At 46.0% G+C, this 21,405-nt stretch overlaps 1 protein-coding gene across 3 annotated transcripts in view; it reads right to left on the reverse strand.

Moving 5' to 3' along the window:
• Window positions 1-21,405, reverse strand: part of LOC141058479 (alpha-N-acetylgalactosaminide alpha-2,6-sialyltransferase 2-like) — a 229,386-nt gene that overhangs the window by 176,056 nt on the left and 31,925 nt on the right. For all 3 annotated transcript variants that reach the window (XM_073554703.1, XM_073554702.1, XM_073554704.1), the window contains exon 2: window positions 2,014-2,398. In XM_073554703.1, the coding sequence (XP_073410804.1) occupies window positions 2,014-2,398 (385 nt within the window). The remainder of the gene's footprint in view (window positions 1-2,013; window positions 2,399-21,405) is intronic.

A 21,405-nucleotide genomic window follows, 5' to 3' on the forward strand; every position in this document is an offset into this window, starting at 1 on the left:
CATGCTTTCACAGAATTTTAAAAAAATAAATAAAATTCATGAAATAGGCCTGGATAGAAATGATGGTATCCTTAATATTTTGTTGCACAACCTTTTGAGGCAATCACTGCAATGAAATGATTCCTGTATCTGTCAAAGAGACTTCTGCACCTCTCGACAGGTATTTTGGCCCACTCCTCAAGAGCTCCGGTTGTCTCATGTTTGAAGGTTGACTTTTCCAGATTCAAGTTATTTCTGTGACCACTGTGTTTTTTTCTGTCATTAAACGAGGGGTAACAACAATTTTGACCACATGTCTAAGACAAAAGGAGGAAGAACTTCTCACATAGAAGCTCCTAGTATAAGGAACCTTTTTTTTGGCTGTGACTGAACATGGCTGATAGCGAGATCCTTGAGTTGTGAATGCGAAGATTGGGTTGACAATGTTGTCAGACAACACGAAACATAATCCAAAGTGGTTGTCTATGTTTGTCCACTTACAAGAGTTTAAGAATTTGTTTGCTACTTCCCATCGGTGATATCAACTAGTCATCAGGGGGCAGATGCTCACCTTGTCAGGAACTCACTTTATAAATCAGGGAGGCTTTGGGTGGTCACTATTGATTGGATTGTGTTATTTGTGAACCTTTTGGCATAAGCATGGATAGTATTATTTTTGGGTCACTATATGGTTTACTATGGTGGTTTAGTCAATAGAATATGCTACACTTGGCTCCATTTCAACAAAAGCCAGTCTTGTCTATGGCATCTATGAAGAGGGATCGTTTGAATTACCGTAAGTATATGTACAGTATTGGTCAATCCAGCGTGTCATGCCAATATGGCCAGGTACAACTTTGTTCACATTCCCATGTTCTTCACCCAAGGCTTGGTGGACATCCAGATTTACCTTCCTACAACCATCCGATTGTCCTCCCCTGTCCCCAGTAATGACGGTGATGTAAGCCTTTACCCGTGACCCAGTCATCAGTAGATAATAAGTTCTTCTCCAGGATGTGGGAATTTTCTACTTTTCTTCTTCAATCACTTATCATATCGCGTCATATCGCTGGTCGGGATCGCTGGTGCATCGCTAGGTGTAACGGTACCCTTAGTCAGTTACAGCATGAAGACTATTTGTTCTCTCAGTATTTCTTTTCTCTGTGTCACGGTGTCTGGTGACGTTAATATATCAGCAAGCAGGTGATTCATGTTTACAAAAGAAACGCGTACACAGAACATATCTATCTGAGCTCCTAATAAACCAGGAGGTTCCTTTACTGCTAAAAGGCACAGAGCCATAGTAAGATCCATAAACAACAGTTTGCATGGATTCAGTAGTACTGAGGTGTTAATAAGTTAAGTGTTATTTAATAATAAGAAAACATTCATCAACAGATTTCTGATATTTTTAAGAGGAGACCTGATCGATGAACAGTTTGCTGCTGGTTTCCAAAATAAATAAGAAAGAAATAAGATTTACAACACATTTTACATTAGTTTACTTTATTACTAAAGTTAATCAATGTTGGCCACTTTAATATCTAGGTGGCCGTGTAGTAGTTGTACCAATGAGAAATACCTTGGCATATATTTACGGGCTAATGATTCATAGATGAATATTCTACGGATGCTATGGGAAATGATGAGTCACCCATTAGACTATGGGAGTATGTGAACCTGCACTCTCCTTTCCAGAATGGAGGAATGACCTTGTAGGATTTTGACAGGAGAAATCAAAACAATAAATAAATTCCTCCACAGTTTAGGTCTTAATTTTTACTGGGTGACCATCTTTAGATGTCATTCCAAAGAAGAGGTAGCACCGTGAACTCCATAATCTCTCTCCTTCATCTCATCCATGAATCATGATTACCCCCATGCTCCTGGAGCATCCTGAACCAAGTAAAATTCTAATGTTTTCAACCCCTAACAGATTCTTCACCAACACTGAAGCAGCAACCAACTATAATCTGCTATCAAACAATGGAAAAATTAATTTGTAGTATTCACATTTCAAAATTTTGGACTTACAGAATGGACGTGCGTCTCATCAGTCGCATACTTATCTCCCAAGTAATTGAAGGTTGTTGAGGGCGAACTCTTTTTGGTTGGTTTTGGTATAGGTTTTCTAGTTTTTACATTCTGTGGTTTGGACGTAACATTTGGTCTTTGGGTGGTCACATGTGATTTTGCTGACTTATTTTGTAGCTTGATGGACTCATTTAGAGGTTTAGAGGTTGCTTTTGTAGTTTTCCTGGTGACTGTAGATGACTTTCTAACATTTTCAATTGGTTTTGGTGAGGAGGTTGTGTTGGTACCCTCAGGTTGTAGAGACTGTTGTATGGTCATCTCTGGTCTTTCTTTTCTTTTTTCTATTTCTTTAGCACCAATGTAGTTTTCTATCAGGTCAACATGGCTGTAAAAGAGGATCAGATGAGGTCAGATAGGTTGAATACTTTCTCGAGATCAATCAAAATACCTACAAAATTCTAAAATGGTTGATCACGTTCTCCTCTAATAGTGGGTCCAAGAGGTTGGCCTCTAGCCTTTCAGAAATAGAAGTTAAATTCCTTCATGACCAGTCCAGACTATGGGGCAGTCATCTCTCTAGGTACATTTCTGGTAAATTTAGGGTGGGTTTGTGTTTTTACAACTCTGCCAATCTGAACAGGATGATGTTCAGCAAAAAGAAAAAAAGCACGAACAAGGGCTGAGCAAAAGCCCGAGTTTCTGATTCTAAAAGAGGTAGATTTTAGATCATTATAAAAAGTGCCATTAAATGTATCATACACATTAGATGACTGTCAGCCAAACCAGCCAATTTCGGCAGAAGGATCGGGCAGTTGGACTTTCTCTTCTCTCCCACTGAAAACGCATAAACACTCAACCAAATGTAGAGTTTATGTGTATGAGGTAGATGGTTGAAAGATAGGTGTCTTCCAAACGAATTGGAAATAATTTGCCCAACAACTATCACGTGCATGGCCAGAGGAACTGTCATGGTCTCAGTGCGGGTTTGACTCGCACATGTGGGGTTAATGTCTGGAACAAGTGCTGATGACTGGCATTTCTGAGGTTAAAGGTTGTGATCCCAGTGCAGGCTTACCTGTACACCTGGGGCTTATGATTGTGGCCTCTCCCTGGTTCTGGGAAAGCTTCTTATAGCCTCAGGACGCTCCCATCCCTGTCAGTTATACTTTCTCCCTTGGCATTGTGTGGTGACCCCTGAGTGTGTTTGTGCTGTGTTCTTGTTTATCTGATACTCTGTGTACGACTCGGTCTGTTCTCTGGATACTGCTTGTTGGATTCTGCTTGGTACCTTCTATGTCTGTTTGGCTTTGACAACTGCCTGTCCCCGACTATCCGTTCTATCTCATCCCTGGTACTTTATTGTTATCTCTATGTATGACCTGGTTTGTCTGACTTTGAGCATTCCTGTATAGTATTTTGCCTATCTCTGACAGCAGGACGCTAAGCCCCACCCCCTTGCGGTCACATGACCGTAGGTCCTTCACTGCTCACTGACTTTAACTTCTCCAGGTCCTGTTTGCTTGAACTATCCGGCCGTGTCTGACCCCGGGCCCCTCTGCAGTGTAGGTGAGTCCTTGCTCCGCGGTGGCTGCATGCCGGCGCTGACAGGACCGTGACATTATAACTGACCATTAAGTTTTTTTGGGGTTTTTTTTTTTCTTTTCTCTGCTGAGAAATATGGATCCCATACAATCTCTAGCTGAGCAAATAAAAAACTGTGAGTCAGATGTTTCAGGGTTTATCTCTGGAGCAGTAAGCTCTTGCTCGTTCTCAGCAGCAGGTTTCTGAGACAGTGCGGGGGGCTTTAGCTGCTGGGTCTCTGGGGGCTGGGGCGAGTGATGTTGTTTTGGTGTCCCCAGAACCACCTGTTAAACTGCCTGATTTCTTTTCTGGGAACAAAAAGGAGTTCAGGGTCTTCATGGAGAGGTGCAAACTCTTCTTTAGTTTGAGGCCACGTTCCTCTGGGGACGAAAGTCAGAAGGTTGGGGTCATTATGTCTTTATTAAGAGGGTCCCCACAAGCTTGGGCTTTCTCCCTTCCTCCTACTGCCTCTGAGAGAGTGTCTGTGAATGTGTTTTTTGAGGCCCTCGGGCACATATATGATGAGCCGGACCGAGTGCGATTGGCAGAGGACATGGTGATGAGTGCCTGTCAGGGGAAACACTCGGTTGAGTGGTTTTGTACTGAGTTCCGCCGCTGGGCCGCAGAGGTCTCTTGGGACGACGATGCACTCCGAGGACTCTTTCACAGAGTCTTGTCCAAGCAGTTACAGGATGCCTTGGCATTACATCCCCCACCTAACTCACTCGAGGACGCCATGACCCAGGCCGTCCGGATGGACCGCAGACTGCGGGTCAGGGGGGTGATGCAGGCGGAGACTCCATTGTTCCCTAGTGGAAAAGAGACTGTAGGGGCTCTCTCCCTGAAGGAAAAGGAGAGACAACGCCGGAGAGAAAAGCAGTTATGCTTCTACTGCGGTAAAACGGGACATTGGAAAAGGGAGTGTCCTGATTGTCCATCCTCAACCCGGTCGACGGGAAACGACTAGGTCTGGGTAGTCAGCAGGGAGACTACTCAGACCCTCAGGTACCCTTTTCCTCGTTTTCTAAGGTGTTGCTTCAAGTGGAGCTGTTAGTGGACGGTTGTTGTTTTCCCTCTACAGCTTTCGTGGACTGCGGATCATCCATCAATCTTATTGACTCCCAATTGGCCACACGTTGTAAGATAGGGACAGTTAGACTTAAGGTTCCGATCAAAGTGGTGGCCATTGACTCCTCCACCCTCACTAAAGAGGGAATTCTCTTTATGTCTGACTTGTTTTCGCTCAAAGGGGGCGCTACCCAAGTGGAAAACTTAAGTTGTTTGGTTCTGGACAATATACCAGCAGGACTGGTGTTGGGCATGCCCTGGTTACAACGCCATAACCCAGTCATTAACTGGAAAACGGGGGAGATTGATCAGTGGGGGTTTAATGATTCGATGTTAGGTGATAAGTCTGCACTATTGGTTGAACCTGTTAAATCTGTATCTGTGTCATCTGTCAAGCTGGAAGGTATTCCGGAGTACCTGAAAGAATTCGAAGATGTCTTCTCTGAAAGCGAGACCGAGATGTTGCCGCCACATAGACCCTTTGACTGCGCTATCGAGTTAGTCCCGGGGGCTAAATTGCCTAAAGCCTGTCTGTTTAATTTATCTGGCCCTGAGCGCTTGGCCATGAAAGATTACATTGCTGAGAGTCTTCGCAAAGGACACATCCGTCCCTCAGTCTCACCTGTGGCGGCAGGGTTTTTTTTGTAAAGAAAAAGGATGGCGGTTTACGTCCCTGCCTCGACTTTCGTGAGCTTACTCAGCAGCAAAACACTAACTGAGTTTAGACATTGCTCAGGCAAAGTTCCAGTGGTTGGTGCAGGCCTAAATAGTAGAGGGCTCTAGGTAATTGGTCAGGGACACATTAGCCAGGTGCACCCTGACTCCATAAGAAGCAGAGACTTCAGGCGCCAGCCCCCCTATACACACAGTCAGGAAACATGAACACAGCAGACAGGAGGCAAGGCAAGGAGCTGGCGGTAAACATAATTCACAGCATGGCCTGGAGCATTGAGCAAGTTGGTGAGTGGGGAATGGTAGGCCATGCAGTGATGCCAGCAGAGTTGTTACACAGGCCTCTCTCATCTTTTTAAGTGGGAGAACTTGAACAATTGGTGGCTAACTAAATACCTTTTTTTCCCCACTGTACTTTAAAAATATAAATCTGAAAATTGAGATGTGCATGTGAATTCAGCCCCCTGTAGTCTGATACCCCAAATAAAATCCTGAGAGGCCAATAGACTATAGAACTCACATAATTAGTAATTGAGTAATTGTGTGCAATTTATTATATATATAAAAACAACTATAATATACAAAATAGCACATATGTGTAAGCACCTATATACACTGTACACATGTATAAAGACTTATAGCATAAATATAAACTAACAGACGCGCAGAATATACACATATAAAACATATATAAAGTCACACATGTACACAGATACAAGCAGACACTAAGTAGAAGCACATACACTATAATATGGGTCGCCCTCGCACACCCAGGGCAGCGGGGTACTCGGTACCGGGCCGGTGTCAAGGCAGGAATGTGTCACAGCAGCGGTGACCCGGTCCGTGGCCCTGGGTGCCCAATATCAATGGCGGTGATGTTAATGGTGTTAAAGTTTATTAGAATAGTTCGTGACACCACCCGTGGTGTTTGGCAAGTAAGATTTTGAGCCAACGCTGCATACAGATCCACTGGGACTGATGGTGTGGTGCAGCAGAGATGGTGTAGCTCCCCACAGGTGGAGCTGTAGTCCCAGGGCAGTGTAGGTGCAATGGATGAGGAGAGGCGCAGAATGGTATGGAGGTTGATACCCAGGTGTAGTGGTGCAGGAATAACTGGAGGACACCAGGGTATGCTGTTCCAAAGCTTTACTCACTGTTTGCAGTTCACTCAACTGCCTGCCTCCGTACCGTGTTCTCCAGGTCAGGGCTCCAGCCAACCTCCAGGCAGGATAGGATTCTCCCTTCCACACTCCGCCAACATGTACCTTACTGAACGACTCCTCCAATGAGCCTTTGGGTGCGAAGCACTCCAGTACTTAGTTACCCTGTAATGCCTCTCTCTAGGTGTTCCTAGTCTTTACTTGTATGACAGACAGCTGTAGCCTGCTTCGGGGACTCCTCACTGCGTCCCGGCTCTCTATTCGGTTGCTGTTGTGTCCCAAGTCTATGATGGGAGCAAGGCATTAGCTGCTCACTACTCCTCCGGTGTCTGTTGCCGGACATAAAGATCCAATCAACCTCGGGGACTGGGCCCCGGCCTTTGCGCTCTCTGGACTGGAAGGGTTCTCTATCTTTCTTTAACCAGCTTCCCACTGTCCTTCTATTCTCCTTCGTTCCGATCTGTTCTATCTCTCTTAAGGAATCTGTAGTCTCCAGTCTATGTCTCTTTCTCCTTCTATTCCTTCCCTAGGGAGCTTGTTCCACTAAGACCAGTCCTCAGCCTCTCCTGACTGACTGCCTTCCTCCGCCTTGAGCTCCTCTCAGGCTGACCTGCTGTCAGCCTGCTCTCTCTCTCTCTCTCTCAGACCCTCGTCTGACTGACCTCCTACTCTGGGACTCAGCCCAGACTGACCTGAAATTCTACACCTTCCCTCTCTTTTATATCTAACTCCACCCGCCTCCCCAGCACCTCTCGTGTTACGAAGCCAGGGACCACAAAAGGCACCCTATGACCTTTCCAGCATAAAGCAAGGATGGGTCCCTGCTGAACTATCCTGTGTGTGGGGTGCAGGTGTTGGAATGCGGAAAGGAGTTCCCAGCCTACCTGGATGGTGGGGCAATACACCTTAGGAGAAGGTGCAGTACCTCTGTGGCGACTCAAGCCTCAGGGGCGCCACAAATACACACAGACAAATTACATACACACACAATACACACAAACCCACAAATAATGTAATTTACATATAAAACACAGGAATACAGTAATAAACATGCATACAAAGATATAATACAATTCTAGAAACAAACCAATAATTACACAAATAGGACATGTATATAAGCACCAAGATTTACTGTGCACACACACACATATATATATATAGGGCAGCATGTTGGTACAGTGAATAGTCCTGGGTTTGAATCCCACCAAGGACAACATCTGCATTTGTATGTTCTGCGCGGGTTTCCTCCGGGTACTCCGATTTCCTCCCGCATTCCAAAGACATACTCATAGGGAATTTAGATTGTGAGCCCCATCAGGGACAGTGATGATAATGTGTGCAAACTGTAAAGCACTGGGGAATATGTTAGCGCTATATAAAGATTATTATTATATATACCCACACACTTATAGAGTACATATGAACTGAAAGAGATACACAAAACATACACTCATATAAAGTCACACGTTCTAGAAAGATACAAGCTGACACTAAACACATGTACATACACAATAAAACACACAGATATGCACTTTTCATACACACATAACCATCTACTATATAATCGTCTAATTCTGTCTGTCTGTCTCTCTGTTTGCAACGGAAATGCCACGTCGCTGATTGGTCGCGCTCGGCCGGCCGCGGCCAATCAGTGACAGTCACGTTTACTGAACAAGTTCTGTCAGTCACAGTGCCACATAGTTTAGTCACGTTTAATGAGGAAGTTCTGTCAGTCATAGTGCCACATAGTTCAGTCACGTTTAATGAGGAAGTTCTGTCAGTCATAGTGCCACATAGTTCAGTCACGTTTAATGAGGAAGTTCTGTCAGTCATAGTGCCACATAGTTCAGTCACGTTTACTGAACAAGTTCTGTCAGTCACAGTGCCACATAGTTTAGTCACGTTTAATGAGGAAGTTCTGTCAGTCATAGTGCCACATAGTTCAGTCACGTTTACTGGACAAGTTCTGTCAGTCATAGTGCCACATAGTTCAGTCACGCTTACTGAACAAGATCTGTCAGTCACAGTGCCACATAGTTCAGTCACGTTTACTGAACAAGATCTGTTAGCCACAGTGCCACATAGTTCAGTCACGTTTACTGGACAAGTTCTGTCAGTCACAGTGCCACATAGTTCAGTCACGTTTACTGGACAAGTTCTGTCAGTCACAGTGCCACATAGTTCAGTCACGTTTACTGAACAAGATCTGTTAGCCACAGTGCCACATAGTTCAGTCACGTTTACTGGACAAGTTCTGTCAGCCACAGTGCCACGTAGCTCAGTCACGTTTACTGGACAAGTTCTGTCAGTCACAGTGCCACATAGTTCAGTCACGTTTACTGGACAAGTTCTGTCAGTCACAGTGCCACATAGTTCAGTCACGTTTACTGGACAAGTTCTGTCAGCCACAGTGCCACATAGTTCAGTCATGTTTACTGGACAAGTTCTGTCAGTTACAGTGCCACATAGTTCAGTCACGCTTACTGAACAAGATCTGTCAGTCACAGTGCCACATAGCTCAGTCACGTTTACTGAACAAGATCTGTTAGCCACAGTGCCACATAGTTCAGTCACGTTTACTGGACAAGTTCTGTCAGTCACAGTGCCACATAGTTCAGTCACGTTTACTGGACAAGTTCTGTCAGTCACAGTGCCACATAGTTCAGTCACGTTTACTGAACAAGATCTGTTAGCCACAGTGCCACATAGTTCAGTCACGTTTACTGGACAAGTTCTGTCAGTCACAGTGCCACATAGTTCAATCACGTTTACTGGACAAGTTCTGTCAGTCACAGTGCCACATAGTTCAGTCACGTTTACTGGACAAGTTCTGTCAGTCACAGTGCCACATAGTTCAGTCACGTTTACTGGACAAGTTCTGTCAGTCACAGTGCCACATAGTTCAGTCACGTTAACTGAAAGTCATCTCCTGCCACACGGATTTGCGCAATCAGCGATATTGGCGCGGAATTTAACCCTCACTCACAGCGCGGCGTAGTTCACTCATCTTTGCTGAACAAGTTCTGTCAGTCACAGTGTGATGTAGTTCAGTCTCGTTAACTGAACAAGTTCTGTCAGTCACAGTGCCACATAGTTCAATCACGTTTACTGGACAAGTTCTGTCAGTCACAGTGCCACATAGTTCAGTCACGTTTACTGGACAAGTTCTGTCAGTCACAGTGCCACATAGTTCAGTCACGTTTACTGGACAAGTTCTGTCAGTCACAGTGACACATAGTTCAGTCACGTTTACTGGACAAGTTCTGTCAGCCACAGTGCCACATAGTTCAGTCACGCTTACTGGACAAGTTCTGTCAGTCACAGTGCCACATAGTTCAGTCACGTTTACTGGACAAGTTCTGTTAGCCACAGTGCCACATAGTTCAGTCATGCTTACTGGACAAGTTCTGTTAGCCACAGTGCCACATAGTTCAATCACGTTTACTGGACAAGTTCTGTCAGTCACAGTGCCACATAGTTCAGTCACGTTTACTGGACAAGTTCTGTCAGCCACAGTGCCACATAGTTCAGTCACGTTTACTGGACAAGTTCTGTCAGTCACAGTGCCACATAGTTCAGTCACGCTTACTGGACAAGTTCTGTCAGTCACAGTGCCACATAGTTCAGTCACGTTTACTGGACAAGTTCTGTCAGTCACAGTGCCACATAGTTCAGTCACGCTTACTGGACAAGTTCTGTCAGTCACAGTGCCACATAGTTCAGTCACGTTTACTGGACAAGTTCTGTCAGTCACACTGCCACATAGTTCAGTCACGTTTAGGCCTTTTTCACATTTCAGTTGTCGGCGGTCAGCTGAAATCCACCAAAAGGAAAAAAAAATGGATCCGCCTCCGTTTTGTGACATACGGATGTCAGCGGACCGCTTTTAGGACAGATCCGCCAAAGGTGGAAAGTGCCGGAAATTTAAAGCAACTGCAGCCTGGAAAAGGAGAGAGATAGAATTTCAGGGATAAAATGTTTTGTGGAGCAAATCTTCCGGGCATGCGCGCTTAAAAATAGCGGACCGTCAAAGCAAAAAAATGACGTTTCAGAGTCCGTCTGTTCCGCCCGGGAACCGCTAAAATTCTCATGGATCCGTCAAAAAACGGATCCAACGGACGACCGTCAGTCAACATCCGCCACTAATGCAAGTCTATGGGGTAAAAAGCGGATCCGCCAAAAAAACTGGCGGATTTTGACTGACGTCAAAAAAGGAAATGTGAAACAGGCCTTACTGAACAAGTTCTGTTAGCCACAGTGCCACATAGTTCAGTCACATTTACTGGACAAGTTCTGTTAGCCACAGTGCCACATAGTTCAGTCACGTTTACTGAACAAGTTCTGTTAGCCACAGTGCCTATTCTGACTCTTCCTGCTGGCTGTAAATCCCAAGTGTTCTAACTATCAGCTTCTTAGATAATTGTATAACTTGTACTTACACCACCAGGCATCCTCAGTAGTTTTAACTCCACTGGCAATGCAACTGTAGAAAGACCAGGAGAAACGATGCTGTTTTCTTCCAAAATCTTGTATTAGTTTACAATGGACAGTAGGTAAAAAGGAGTAACCTTTTCAAGGGAGTACACATGCATCTTGAGTAATGGCTGCTGTAGGCTAAACTGAAGAAGAAGGGAGGAGCAACCTAATACAGAGCTCAACTACAGGAGGGACATAGGGACAATTTTCACACAGTCTAATTCTACCTAGCAACAACAGGGAATTTTGCTGATAGGAGGAAAAACTAAACACAGAGAAATATACATTACAGGTTGTTCCCATTCGTGGGATACAACACTCCCTGTCTGAAATCGTCAGATTTCATAAGTCCTTGTGCGAGATAAGAAGACGACTCTGTCTCTCGACGTCGTGAAACCTGCAATGAGAGGAGAGAAGAAAAACAATGCAACATAATGAAAAATGAGTCCAATAGAAACCCATCTTCGGATTGGGGAAGCCGCAACATGCCAACTCTTCCACCAACCCAACAGTAGAAGTTCCAGTCCATAAGGGAAAGTTAAAGTTCAGTTGGATGCTGATAATCCTGTGTCCTAGCACAGCAGTAGCATGCGAAGGTATGCTCCCCGCCGTGGGAGAGTTCAGCAACAAAGTTACGTTCATGTGACTCCTTTTCGAAGGAGCCAGCAAACTGAAGCACTTGGAGAGGTTCCTGCAGCTGTAGTCTTCGTAGATTCGTCGTAAGAAACATAGACTTGTCTCTTGATGACGGTTGAAAGAATCTTTAAAGAACTACGGTGCAGGACTTGGAGTTGCTGTAAGGCCTTTAGGGACTTCTTCCCCATCTCCCACCTTTGCTGTCTCTGAGATGGTAACATAGTGTTCCTGTTGATGCCCTGAGTAGCAAGCTGTCTCAGTGATTCCCTGCCTTGAACTGCGATGGGTGTTTTGAACCCGAGGACCATGGATGCTGTTTTGAACAGGCAAGGCTCCTCGTTCGATAGGAAGTTCATCACAGGGTGATGCTTGGGAAGTGAACGTGTCTTGTTCGACATCCGGCAGTATGCTGAGGCTGCGTTGCATGGGGAAAACGCTAGCACCATTGGTAAGAGGTAGGCTGTTGAGAGAGGGGCTCTCACTCTGAGCACTGAAGTCTAGCATGGCTTCGGCTTGACCAGGCTTGTGATGGAACTTAGCAGTTACTTGCTGTGAATCCCTTGACAACTCAGTCTGTGGGAAGGGAAGGTGAGGGAGCTACCCAGCTGTTATAGTTGTCATTGGTGGGTTTGATGCTCGTGACCCTGATGATCACCTTGTCTTCCTCTGTAGGTGGTGAGTTGTTGTCCTTTGTTGTAGGACCGAGTGCTGTTCTCTCGAGGTTGTAATCTCGAGGATAACGCAGACTTGAATTGTCAGATGGTTGTTGTCATTTAGTGTCATTTGATTCCTCCTTCATCTAGTAATGACGTGGGTCTGGCAGGGGGAACAAGTCGTGGTGACCTGACGTGATAAGCGTTTTGTAAGAGGAGATGCTGCTTGGATCCTTTGTCTGAGCACTACAGACGTTGCTCATGATAACCCAGCCTAGCTCGAGGCGCCGGGAGTACGGTTCATTGAGTAGTCCATGGATTTGTTGACGCATCTTGTGCAGTCGTATAATGTCTCTGCTGAGTAGAATTAGGATGTCTGCCTTTTCGTCCAGGAGTGGCATCTCTTTGACTATCATTCTGAGATGAGAATGTTGAAGAGCGACTTCTGGCGTTGGGATTTCTTCCCTGTTGAATGGAATTTGGTTACACTCAACAAGCGTGGGTATCTCAATGGCGTCCTTCTCAAGAGAAGTTATTATGAGACCACCGGCCCTTCTTCTAGAGGTTTTTATAATGCCGTTGCAGGTGCCCAAAGTGTAAGGATAGACATCTCATTTTAAGTCAAACAAGTCAAAGAGTTCTGACCTGGCCAGTGATTTGTTGCTCTGATCGTCAAGACTAACGTACACCTTGACTGCCTTCTCTGGATGACCCTTGGGATAGACCCTTGCCAGGCAAATTTTGCAACTTGTGCAGGACTTGTCTCGAAAACCTTCTCCGCAGACTTCGGTGTATGAGGAAGATACCGCAACTTGGTTGTCGCTTGGTCTGAACTCTCCCTGCCATGGCTTGTGGTGGGAGAAGGTGTAATGTTGTGAGCTCTCTTGATCCGACTTTTGAGGCAAGGCTCCCTCTGGTGGATACTGCTGGTAGTGGTGCTGGTCAACATGATGTTAACCCAACAGCTGCAGAAGATAATTCGAGGAGTGGTGGTAGTGACTGGGACTACGTAAGCGAGCAGACTTCTCTCAGTGACTGCCAGTGATACTCCTTTCTTTGCTTACTGAGGATTTCTGTCTGCTGCCTGATCCTGCATTTTTTCAGCTAAGTGTCATTTGCTAAACCCTCTGCAACTGTTTTTGCCTTGCTGTCAGGGGTCAGCTTTGTCCCCCTGGGGCTGCTGGCTCCTGCCCCGTATTTTTGTATCTTGTGTTTGTTTGCTCAGTCCCCTGCTGTATTAGCCTGTTGCTAACCGTCAGTTCACACCTGAGTGCTGATATAGTGGGGGGCGAGGTTGTTCAAACTTCAGTATTTTTGTACATCAGTCGTGTTGGAATTATTAGGGTTTTTGCGTGATTGCAGACAGTGCCCTTTCTGTCTTGTCCTATCTAGTCAGTGTGGGCCCCATCATTTGCTCAGTCTATTTTCTGTCTGTGTTTGTGCTTCATCTTGTCTCACCGACAATATGTTTAGGGGCTGTCTATTCCTTTGGAGATCTGCTCCGGGGCAGTTTAGATTTCACCTTTCTATCTTTAGGCTTAGTTAGTCCTCCGGGTGTGATGAGGCGTCTAGGGCAATGTAGGAACGCTCCACGGCTACTGCTAGTTGTGTTGTTAAGATCAGAGGTCTGCAATCCGCTGAGCCACCAACCTCTCTGGTGTTTTGGTGGCATTGCCTATTGCGCTCTCCTCCTCGGTGACCCATTCATAACAGAATCACCGGCCAACTGTAGATTCTAGGGTACTCAAAAGAAGGAAAGAATTTCAACTTTCAGCTTTTCAACTTATCGGTACCTGAACATGATGCTATGCGATCTTATATCAAGGAGTCATTAGAGAAGGGTCAATAATACCATCCTCTTCACCTTTAGGTGCTGGGTTTTTTTGTGGCCAAGAAAGATGGCTCATTAAGGCCATGTATTGACTATCACTCCCTTAATAAGATCACTGTTAAATATCAGTAGCCATTGCCCCTGAATTCTGATTTATTTTCCAGGGTCAAAAGTGCTTGTTGGTTTACCAAACTTGACCTTAGGGGGGCGTATAATCTTATTCGCATCAAGCACGGGGATGAATGGAAGACGGCTTTGAATACTCTGGAGGGACATTTTGAGTACCTGGTGATGCCTTTTGGGCTCACTAATGCCTCTTCCATCTTATAGTCTTTTATGAACGATATTTTCCGGGACTTTGTGGATAAGTATTTGATCATTTATCTGGATGATATTTTGATATTTTCCAGTGATTGGGATTTTCATGTGGAACATGTTCAGACTGTGTTCCGGATCTTGAGAGAAAATACTCTGTATGTTAAGGGATCGAAATGTCTCTTTGGTGTACAGAGGATTTCGTTTTGGGATTCATTTTGTCCCCATCTGCTATTGAAATGGACCCGGCCATGGTACAGGCCATCTATGATTGGGTTCATCCCACTTCTCTGAAGGCTCTTCAGAAGTTTTGGGGTTTCTCTAATTTCTATCGTAAATTTATAAGTAATTTTTCTGGTATTGTTAAACCACTGACGGATTTGACCAAAAAAGGTGCTGATGTGGTGAATTGGCCTCCAGAGGCAGTCTCGGCGTTTCAGGAGCTTAAGCGGAGATTCACCTCTGCTCCGATTCTGCGGCAACCTGATGTTTTACTCCCATTTCAGGTGGAGGTAGATGCTTCCGAGATTGGTGCAGGAGCCGTTTTGTCTCAAAGGGATCCGGTAACCTCTAAGATGAATCCCTGTGCCTTCTTTTCTCGAAAATTTTCCCTATCTGAACGTAACTATGACGTGGCGAATCGAGAATTGTTGGCCATGAAGTGGGCATTTGAAGAGTGGAGACATTGGTTGGAGGGAGCTAGACATCAAGTTGTGGTCCATACCAACAAGCTAGGTGGGCCTTGTTTTTCACGCGTTTTAATTTTGTGGTCACCTTTCTTCCTGGCACTAAGAATGTTAAGGCAGATGCCCTTTCTAGGAGTTTCTTTGCGGATTCTCTTGATGTGACCGAGCCTACTACCATTTTGGGTGAGGGTGTGGTTCTTTCTGCCATTTCACCCGATTTGAGACTTGCCCTGGAGGAATTTCAGGAGGACAAGCCTGAACGATGCCCTGTGGGGAAATTGTATGTCCCTGACCAGTGGAGGGAAGGAGTGATGGCTGAAATTCATTGCTCTGCGCTGGCTGGTCATCCAGGTATTTTTGGTACCAGAGATTTGGTGAGTTGGTCTTTTTGGTGGCCTGCCTTATTTCGTGATGTCAGGAATTTTGTGCAGTCCTGTGGGACTTGTTCCAGGTGCAAGTCCTGCTCTCGTTCTAGTGGTTTGTTGATGCCCCTGCTGGTGCCCAGCAGGCCATGGACCCATATTTCAATGGATTTTATTTCTGATCTCCCTGTCTCTCAGGGAATGACTGTTATCTGGGTGATTTGTGATAGATTTTCCAAGATGGTCCATCTTGTACCACTCTTGAAGTTGCCATCTTCTTCTGAGTTGGTGCCCCTGTTTTTACAAAAGGTGGTTTGTTTTCACAGGATTCCTGAGAACATTGTGTCAGACAGAGGAGTCCAGTTTGTTTCCAGATTTTGGAGGACCTTTTGTTCTAAACTGGGAATTCAGTTATCTTTCTCCTCTGCATTTCATCCTCAGACCAATGGACAAACTGAGAAAACATACCAGACTTTGGAATCCTATTTGAGATGTTTTATATCTGCTGATCAGGATGACTGGGTCTCATTTCTGCCACTGTCCAAATTCGCTCTAAACAATAGAGCTAGTTCCGCCACTTTGATGTCTCCGCTTTTCTGTAATTTTGTTTTTCATCCTCGATTTTCTTCGGGGCAGGTGGAGGCTTCTGCTTGCCCAAGTGTGTATTCTGTGGACAAGTTGTCCCATTCTCAGGAAAAGGCCCAACGGTTTTGCAACCGGCATAGGACCTTTGGTCCCCGGTTCAAAGTGGGTGATATGGTTTGGTTGTCCTCAAAAAATATTCCGATGAAGGTTGCGTCTCCAAAATTCAAGCTAAGGTTCATTGGACCTTATAAACTTTTGGAAATCCTTAACCCTGTTTCTTTCCGCTTGGCTCTTCCAGGTACTTTCAAGATTCATAATGTTTTTGAGAAATCATTGTTGAAAAGGTTTGTGGAGCCAGTAGTTCCTGTGGCAGCGCCTCCTGACCCTGTATTGGTTGAGGGTAATTTGGAGTATGAGGTAGAGAAAATATTGGACTCTCGCCTGGCTAGACGGAGACTCCAGTACTTGGTCAAGTGGAAAGGTTATGGCAAGGAGGATAATTCTTGGGTTTCTGCTTACGATATTCATGCTGAGAGATTGGTTCATGCTAAAATACCAAAAAAGAGTAAAAATCTGAAATCGAAGACGATCATATACCGTCGGACTTCCCACCATAAATTAGGCCAACTGCTGATCGGGCGGCGTTATTCCGACGAACCTCCGAACAGCATCCATGAAGGCAAAGTGTTTGGTTTCGGGGGCAGTATGGTTGCAAAGCTGAACCTTAAAGGAATGTCCAGAAGGGCACCACCAGGAGTGGAGCCTGTGGCTTAATTCGACACCCCCCGGGAAACCTCAACCATGCCAGCTACAGAAAAGATTGACAGATTGCAAGCTTTGTTGATTCTGTGGGTGGTGGTGGATGTCCGTTTTTAGTAGTGCTAGCGATTTGTCAGCTTAATTCCGTTAACGAACGAGACTCCGGCATGCCCCTGCAGTACGCGTCAAGCTTACTAGAGGGACACGCGAGGCTCTGGCACACGAGATCGATCAATAACAGGTCTGTCATACCCTTACAGGTGCAGATAACCCGCTGAACCCCGTTAGTGATGGGGATCTGGGATTACAATTCTTCCCCGCGAACGAGGATTTCCCAGTAAGTGCAGGTCAACCGGAATTCCGGAATTAGGCCTAACCGGCATTCCAGAAATAATGTGAAAAAATTAAGTGTCCAAACCACAGGTGGTATAGCTTACTTAACAGCTGGGCTCCTATGCTGAGTAGCACGCAGTTCTTACATAAACAGGCGGCATAGCTTGGTTCCCTGGTGGGCTCCTCTGCTGAGTAGCAGACAGTGCTACAAGGCCCAAAACAATTTTCTGGACAAGATGCGGTAAAAAATAAATAGAAACACACACGGTGTAGCTCCTTGACAGGTGTACTACACTTTTTGCTACCAAACACCACTACTATGCCATGAAACAGTCTATTAACATTGAAAACCATTATTAATGTGAAAATGAAGTTACGCTTTTGGTGAACAAACCGTTCTTGAACGGAACCTCGAACAGCCGAATTCTAAGCAAAGTGTTCGAGTTCGACGAATGGCTCGAACACCGCCCAAAATAGCTGGAATTTTAACTTGGCGAACAGGTCGAATCGAACACCGCTCATCTCTAATCAGGAGGCAGACTCAGATGTTCTCAGGCCCAGTATGGATTCAACAAGATTGTACAAAGTTGAGAAAGGGTACAGTATCACCAGATAACAGGTATATATAGCATAGTTTAAACATTAAAAACCTATGTCTATATATCAGGAGGCAGACTCAGACGGTCTCAGGCCCAGTATGGATTCGACGTGATTGTAGAAAGTTGAGAAAGGGTACAGTATCACTGGATAGCAGGTATATATAGCATAGTTTAACATTAAAAATCTGCGTGTATATTTCCGGAGTCCAACAAAGACACTCACAGCCTCAGTATGGATTAGACAAGAATCTAAAAAGTAGAAAAAGGGTTTTGTATTCGAAGCGTACACCAGTATACACTGTTGGGGTATTTTTCAATCTTCATATATATTTCAGTCTCAGTAAGACAGTCCAGACTCTCCGCAAGAGGAAACGAGATGGATACAAGTACAGACGGAAAGTGGACTGATTGCAGAAATGTTAGAATTACTAATCACGGTAAAAACTCCCGGGAGAATTCTCAGAGGCGTTTCTGACCCTCAATTACTTTGTCTGTGGAGACAGCGAAAATAGTTCTTGTGAAGAAAGGTTTGCTGTATCGCAGTACCGTGGAACCCATCACCGTTACTCATCTCCATCAAATTGTGATCACAGGGACAGATGTAGACATTGTCCTCACTGCCTATCATGATCTGTCAGGTAACTTTGGAGTGCAAAAGACACAAGCCACAGGCCGTAGGCGATTCTATTGGATTGGCATGAGAGAACACATTTAAAAATGTGGGCAGGAATGTCACACATCTGTGAGTCGGAAAACCGTGAAAGCTGATGATAAACCACCACTGCATCTCATTGTGAGTCGACGTCCATAACAAATGGAAGCCATTGATCATCTGAAGCTAGAGCCCAGCAGGACAGGGCATAGCTACGTCTTAACCATAATCTATCATTTCACCAAATTTGTATTGGCAGTCCCAGTGAAGTATTTAACAGGCCAGACTACACAGTGGTGGAGCAGGGAGAGGTAAGTATTGCAAGTGCTGGTGCCCTGAGCAAGCAGGGGGGGCCCACTCGTGGGCGGCGGTACTGGCACAGGGCCCCTCATAGTACGCCGGTGTGTCTGATGGCGGGTGTGCACCCCCACCGTCAGAGGCACTTGATTCTACTATGAGGGACCTTGTGCCAGTGCCATTGCCAAAGAGTGTGCCCACCCACCTGTCCAGGGCAACGAAACTCGCACGGGTGCGTGTGACAGGTGGTGACCCCGGCCCTGTGGGGGGGAGGCAGCCCAGTTAGGGAGGTAAAAAAATGGCATATGTTGATGTTGGACATTCAGCAGCTGCAAATGGAGTAATTGGAGAAGTCCGTGGAAGAGGAGGACAAAAGCAAGCCATTTTTCTGACATCCTACGTGTCAGCAGTGGAGGGTGGGACAAAATCCTTTGAAACCCATGCATGGTTCATTTTAATGAAGGTTAGATCATCAGCATTTTGGGTCGACAGACGGGTCCTTTTTTCTGTCAGGATTGATCCAGCAGCACTGAAGACTCTTTCAGATAACACACTAGCAGCAGGGCAAGCGAGCTCCTGTAAGGCATATTGTGCCAATTCAGGCCAGGTGTCAAGTTTATGGCCCAATAGTCAAAGGGGAATGACTGGTGAGGGAGAACATCGATATGGGACGAGAAGTAGTTTGTTACCATAGTTGACAACTGCTGTCTCCTGTCACTTTCGATCGATGCAGTATTACCAGTCGTGTGAGCGGTACTTGAAAAATCAGTCCACAACATGGTCATGAAACCCCTGTGTCCAGCGCCACTTCGGCTGTGTGCACCATGAACACCTCTTCCATGTTGCCCCCTACGGCTCGTTGAAAAAGCATCACCGCCGCTGTGTGCTGGGAATGCCTGAAACAAACGGTTTACCAGAGTTGCTTGTTTGTTAGCCAATATTAGCTCTAGGTTCTCCTGTGGCATGATGTTTTGGAATTTGCCTTTATAGCGTGGATCCGGGATGCTGGCCAACCAGTAGTCGTCATCGTTCATCATTTTGGCAATGCGGGGGTCCCTTTTTAGAATCTGCAAGGCATAATCAGACATGTGGGCCAAAGTTCCAGGTGTCAATGATGCACTGCGAGTGCTGGGTGGAGGAGCAATTTCTGGCAAATCAACATCCCTCCAGTCACGCACAAACCCTGTACATGACCTTGCCACGCCAACATTTTTTCTTGCCCCCTGAGAAGCATCCTCCTCCCCAAAATAATCATCCCCATCATCCTCCTTCTCTTCCTCTTCTTCCTCCACCTTGTCCACGAGACTTCCCTGAGCAGACAATGGCTGTCATCAAGGCTTCCCTCCTCCTCTTCCTCCTTGGCTGCAGATGCCTGCTCCTTAATGTGTGTCAAAGTTTGCATGAGCAGATGCATAAGTGGGATGCTCATGCTTATGATGGTGTCGTCTGCGCTTACCAGCCGGGTGCATTCCTCAAAACAATGAAGGACTTTACAGAGGTCTTTCAGCTTCGACCACTGCACACCAGACAACTCCATGTCTGCCTGCAAACTGTCTGCCTGTGTATCCTCCCACAAATGAATTACAGCCTGCCTCTGTTCGCACAGCCTCTGAACCATGTGCAGGGTGGAGTTCCACCTTGTTGCAATGTCGATAATTAGGCGGTGCTTGGGAAGTTGGAGCAATCGCTGCAGCTGCTGCATATGACTGGAGTGTACGGGCGACCGGCGGATGTGCGAGCACAGTCTTCGCACCTTATGGAGCAGGGCTGTTAACGCGGGATAATTATTGAGGAAGCACTGCACCACTAGGTTCAAGGTGTGAGCCAGGCAAGGTATGTGTCTGAGTTTTGAAAGGGCTATGGCTGCCACAAAATTCCGGCCGTTATCACTAACTACCTTGCCTGCCTCAAGATGTAGACTGCCCAGCCATGACTCAGTTTGTCGCTGCAAGTAGTCGGCCAGTACCTCCGCGGTGTGTCTGTTGTCGTCCAAGCACATCATCTTCAACAGAGCCTGCTGACGCTCACCACTAGCTGTTCGATAGTGGGACAACTCGTGTGCAACACTGGCAGCTGCGGATGGAGTGCTCATGCGACTGCGCTCTGTGGACAAGCTTTCTCTTCTGGAGGTGGAGGAGGAGGAGGGTCGAACGCCTACAGCTAACTGTTTCCTATACCGTGGGCTAGGCAGCACTGTCCCACCACCGCTGTCCCCTGTGGACCCTGCATTCACATTAACCCAGTGTGCAGTGATGGACACGTAACGGCCCTGGCCATGCCTACTGGGCCATGCATCTGTTGTGAGGTGCACCTTTCCACTCACTGATTGCTTGAGTGCATGGACAATGCGGTCTTTCACATGCACGTGGAGGGCTGGGATGGCTTTTCGCGAAAAGAAGTGCCGACTGGGTAGGTCATAGCGTGGTACTGCGTAGGCCATGAGCTCGTGGAAAGCTTTGCTTTCAACCAACCAGTAGGGCATCATCTCTAACGAGATTAGTTTGGCAATGTGGGCGTTCAAAGCCAGTGTACGCGGATGAGAGGATCAGTACTTTCTTGTCCTACTCAGAGTCTCTGGTAGGGTGAGCTGGACTTGAGAGCTGCATATGGTGGAACTAGCGGGGGACATGGCGGACTGAGAGAGGGTTGGTGATGGTGATGGTGTTGGTGGTGTTGCTGTTGGCCTAGATTCAGTCTTTCATAGCAATAACATTGTGATTCCATGAC

This window comes from Dendrobates tinctorius, unplaced genomic scaffold (assembly GCF_039654945.1).
Source record: "Dendrobates tinctorius isolate UK_male_01 unplaced genomic scaffold, ASM3965494v1 ptg000212l, whole genome shotgun sequence".
Classification (NCBI taxonomy): domain Eukaryota; kingdom Metazoa; phylum Chordata; class Amphibia; order Anura; family Dendrobatidae; genus Dendrobates; species Dendrobates tinctorius.